We start from the raw sequence: 4,664 nt of genomic DNA on the forward strand, positions 1-4,664 counted from the left end.
TCGCCGATGCCCCAGGCCACACATTTCCCTTCTAAAGGCAGGAATGAGAGTGTCAGCTCGGGGCCGAGGGGGCCCCGGAGAGCCAACACCCATCGCTCCTCCTTGAGGACCCCCCAGCACCGGGGACCCCCGAGGGTCTCAGAGGGGACCCTGTGGCCCGAACCCGCTGGGATGGAGGGCTGGGAAAGCCTCGGTGGCACAGGAGGGGCCGAGGGCTGGGGATTTTTGTTTGCAAGAGCAGCACAGGGCCGCGCTCTCCTCCTCCCCCCCGCAGCTCCCATCTCCTCCATCCACCTGCACTCTTCAGGGAGCCAAAGCTTTTGGCAAGCTTTCCGCTCCACTTTTTATTGGTTTCAACTAAGCTGCCCCTTTCGGAGGCTTGGAAAGCTTCAATCATTAAAGGAAAAGAAATAATAAAAAAAAATAAAGGAAGGAAAAGAAAGCATCATGCACCCTTCACCCTGCTGTCCCCTCCCCACTCCCACATGGCCCCACACCCCCATCCCAGGCACAGCTCCCTGCTTTCCAAGCCCCTCCAATGCATTTGAGGCAGGGTTTGCAAGGCCCTGGACTCCTCCAACTGTACCTGCTCGGCTCCAATCACCTTCCTGCTCGGAAGCAATTTAGAAAGGACACAGCACAGGTAGCTATTAGCTAACACATATTTAACTGCTCCAGATATCTTTTTTTCCTTCTTTTTTTTTTGGCATTGTAATGGAGTGATTTGATCTTCAAAGGACCTGTGGAAACCTTTGAAGCTTCCCAATCTCCAGTGGGGAGGGGAGGAGGGGGGGAAAATGTTAATAGTTTTAAAACCTGGGGAATCCTGAAGTCAGCGCAAGGGTATAAAACCCAGCTGGTTTAGCATAAAGCCCTCAGGTAAATCTTCACCTTCTTTTCAAATGCATTTTTGGTGGGTTGCTTTGGAAAGGCTTGGGCCAGGTTAGCAAGGTCGGCTCTATCTCCAGGGACCCTCATCTCCCACGTGGCACAGCCCCAGCACCAGGAGATCTGCGGTACCTCGGCGAGAAATAGAAAGACTAATAAAATTTGCAAAGCCTTTAAGTGAAAAGGGTATGGGGAGGAAGGAGTGGAGAAGGAGGGAGGGGGGCAAGAAGATAAGGAGACAAAATAAACTCCCGGCTGCACTCCCAGCCAGCACAGCCTCAGCAGCACCCTGAGAGGCGAGACACAAAATGCATTTACCTTTAAAATAATGACTCATTTTATTTTTTTCTTTTAATATGTAGTTATAAATATATTTTGTCAAAATATATGATCATTATTGTCAAAAACATTTGCACATAAAGTCATAAATAAGGTCAAGGTGAACGTTTAGTTTAGAGAAGAGTCCAGCTATAGCAAGCAGTTCTGGGGTGGGACGGGAGGGAGAGAGAAGGGGAGGAGAGGGCGGTGGGGAAGGGAGAGGTCAGCGGCACCCGCACCCCTCCACCACCATCTCCTGGTAGTTTTTCAGGACCACCTTGTCATACTCATCCAGGTAGAGCATGGAGATGGCGCTGAGCTCCGTGGGCACGCAGCAGGCCTTGGGAATGCTGGAGTTCACGGAGTTCACCAGCGTCTGTACGATGGCGTGGTTCGTGGAGTTGAGGTGGTCGGCCAGAGGGAAGGGGCAGTCCCCGTGGCAGTAAAACGCCTGGTAGCCCGGCGGTGCCACGATCCAGTCGTTCCAGCCCACGTCGCTGAAATCCACATAGAGGGCATGGCGGCGGCAGTTTTTTTTGTTCTTGCGGGAACGCTGGTGCTTGGGGCTCCGGCGGGCTCTGCGGGTCAGAGCGTGGCCTCGCCCGTCGTGCCCAAAAGTGACCAGGAGCGGCCTGAGCTGCGCCCAGTCCCCACGCCCTTGAGGTAAAGATCGGCTAATCCTGACGTGTTTGCCCTGATGAGTCTGTGCGTGGTGGAGGTGGGTGACCTCGATCACCAGCCCGTGGTTCGGCTGCTTGTCCTTGGTCCACCGGATCACGGCCGGGCTCACATCAAAGCTCTCCCAGCGCGTCTCGTTGTGGTGCACCAGCCGCGTGTCCAGCAGGCGCGTAATGGCCTGGGCGCGCTCCGACAGCGGCTTCATCACTTCGTAAATGTTTATCCGGTGGAAGCCCCTCTCCCACGCCGAGCTGGGCTCCTCCACCTGCTCCCGGTACAGCCGCAGCTCCGCCGACGAGATCACCTCGTTTTCCGGCACGCTGCTGAGGTTGAAGACGAAGCGGATCCGGGGCGCCTCGCTGGGACCCGGGACGGTCTCCAGGTGCTCTGCAGGAGAGCAGGGAAGGGGGGGAAGAGGTAAGACAAGCATAGAAGAGCACGTCAGCCTCGGGGCGCACGGCCCGGCACAGGCACAGCTCGCACCCACGCTTCACCTGCCCGGCAGCCGCCGCCGGCTCCGCTCCGCTCCCCGCGCATCCCGCCCGGCGCACCGGGAGCGGCCCCGGCCCCGGCACCGCCGCCTCAGCCGCGCCTCGAGCACTCCCCACCCCTTCCCATCTCGCCTCCCCCGGTCAGGGAGGCTTTTTCCCTTCAGCTTTTCCTCCCCCGGCCTCTCCAAAATCATCTCCCCGGCGAGATGCGGCGCCACGGAGCACAGAGGTGCCTTGTTGCGGGGGGCAGGGGGAGAAAGAGAAGCAAATTCCAACGCAGTAATGATGCGGCTGGATTAATAATTCAGATTTACTTTGGAAAAGAAACATCCGCTAGGAAACATTTGGATCAGATTACAAGGGTCTATTGAATAAACCTTATAAACACACAGCTGTAAGCATTAAATTCGAGTCGGGGTTTGGGGGGATTTTTTTTTTCTTTTTTTCTTAAGAGTAAAAGCAGGCAGCAATTGCTTTGATAGTTCAAAAGAAACACTCCAGGGGCGAGATCCCGCCCTCGCTTTACTCCCGCATCCGATCCAGAGCCATTAAATCCACGCGAGCCCAGGCAGTGACCCCGAGGCAGAGGCACCGAAGGAAACTCGCTGTTGTCAACAGAAGCAAAAGCACTTCAAAATATGGTCAAGCTCGGGTTAAGCACAGGATGCTGGAAAAAACAGCGAGCAGCACGCCTGTCACCCACACACGGCAGCCTGGGGGGGGTGGTTTTCCTCCCATAAATTTAGGGCCGGGCACGTCCTGCTTCTAAAGGCATTTGTGAGCTTCCAAACGCAAGGAAATCCCGATCGCTACCGGGGCTGGGAATTTACCGCCTCCCATCACTGACCTTCATGGTGGAAACTCCTCACGGTGTTTGCCCGGCTGGTCGATCGCTCAGGGTACTGCAGGCTAATTTCCTGGAGGCTTTCCTCCTCTTCTCCGGACTGGAGTCGATAGAGATCCAGCATGTAACTAGGAATGACGGCTGACTTGCTGGGCTGAGGCCGCCTTCGGAGCCCAAACATCTGCAGCAGAGTTGTTTCGAAACCCCGCAAGAGTTCATGGCTTTGGGCAGAGCGGCGTCCGGATCCGGCTTGTCCCTGAAGCTCTGCCACTTTCTTCCTGCCGGTCTCAGGGATTAGGCTAGCATGGTTAGTACCTCCTAGAAGGACTTGGCATAGTAGGATGACCATCAGCATTCGGTTACCAGGAATCATGGTGTCTCTGGGGTGTAAAAAACACGACAACAAACAAGAGGGAAAGTCAGGACGAGAAGCGAAACCCCCCTCCTCTTCCGAATAAACTTAAAAATAATAATAATAGCAGTAATAATAAATGGCAAAAGGGCACGGGGAGCAGCCCCCATTCGAGCGGCAGCCGGCGCGCCCCGGCGGGCAGGGACCGGGGGCCGTGCCCGGGCTGTCCGCAGCCCCGCAGCCCCCTCGGGCAGGCGGGATCCCGGCGCATCCCGGCCCCGCTGCCCCGCTGGGACCGGACGGGACGGGAGCGGGAGCGGCGGAGCCCGGCAGGGAAGGAAGGGGCGCGCGGCTCTGCAGCCCCCGGTGCGAACGCGCCGCCGGACCCCGGGAGGGGACGCCGGGATAAGAACAACAAAAAGTTTTTCTTAATAAAAAAAAAAATTAAAAATTAAAATAAAAAAAGTTAAAGCCCTGCGATGAAAACAAAAAGCGAGGAGCGAGGCGGAGGAAGAAGAGGGCTGTACTCACTGACAGCAAGCAAGGCATATCAGCACAGTCCATGATTCTGGAGAGCCAGCCCGGACCCAGCGCGCCGAAAGCCCCGGGGCAGCGGCTGCCGAGCGCCTCCCGCGATCGCCGCCCGGCGCAGTGCGGCCGCCGCCGCCGCCGGCCCCGGTTTTCTGCCGGCCCCGCAGTCACGTGGAGCCGCGCTCGCCGCCAGCCCGGCCCGGCCCGGCCCGGCCCGCCGCCCCCGGCCCGCCCCCGGCCCGGCCCGGCCCCGCGGGGGACGGCCCTGCCCGCTCCGCCGCCCGGGCAGCGGGGGGAGCGCGGGGACCCCCGGCGGAGCGGCCGCGCTCGGAGCCGCGGGGCGCGGGCCGGGGCCGGAGCCGTGCCCGGGATCCCCCGCGCCGCTCAGGTGCATCCCCGGGGACCCTCCCGCCCCGCCCTGGCCCCGCACGGCCGGGGCGGGGTCCCCGGGGCGGTCGGGGCTCCGCGGTGCGCCCCGAGGGAGCGGGCAGGGAAGGGAGGCTCGGGACGGGAAACTCGCGAAACTCTCATTCGGCTGTCCCCCGACGAGAAGGGAGGGAGA

The 4,664-nt window shown here is 59.3% G+C and overlaps 1 protein-coding gene across 1 annotated transcript; it reads right to left on the minus strand.

Moving 5' to 3' along the window:
- Positions 1-1,201: 1,201 nt before the first annotated feature.
- BMP4 (bone morphogenetic protein 4) lies at positions 1,202-4,240 on the minus strand. The gene is made up of 3 exons (XM_064714480.1): positions 4,103-4,240; positions 3,223-3,599; positions 1,202-2,271 (listed from the first exon to the last, which is right to left on the minus strand). The coding sequence occupies exons 2-3, from the start codon at positions 3,590-3,592 to the stop codon at positions 1,430-1,432; spliced, it is 1,212 nt and encodes a 403-aa protein (XP_064570550.1). The 5' UTR covers positions 3,593-3,599; positions 4,103-4,240; the 3' UTR covers positions 1,202-1,429.
- Positions 4,241-4,664: the final 424 nt, after the last annotated feature.

Source organism: Zonotrichia leucophrys, chromosome 5, assembly GCF_028769735.1.
Source record: "Zonotrichia leucophrys gambelii isolate GWCS_2022_RI chromosome 5, RI_Zleu_2.0, whole genome shotgun sequence".
Lineage (NCBI taxonomy): Eukaryota > Metazoa > Chordata > Aves > Passeriformes > Passerellidae > Zonotrichia > Zonotrichia leucophrys.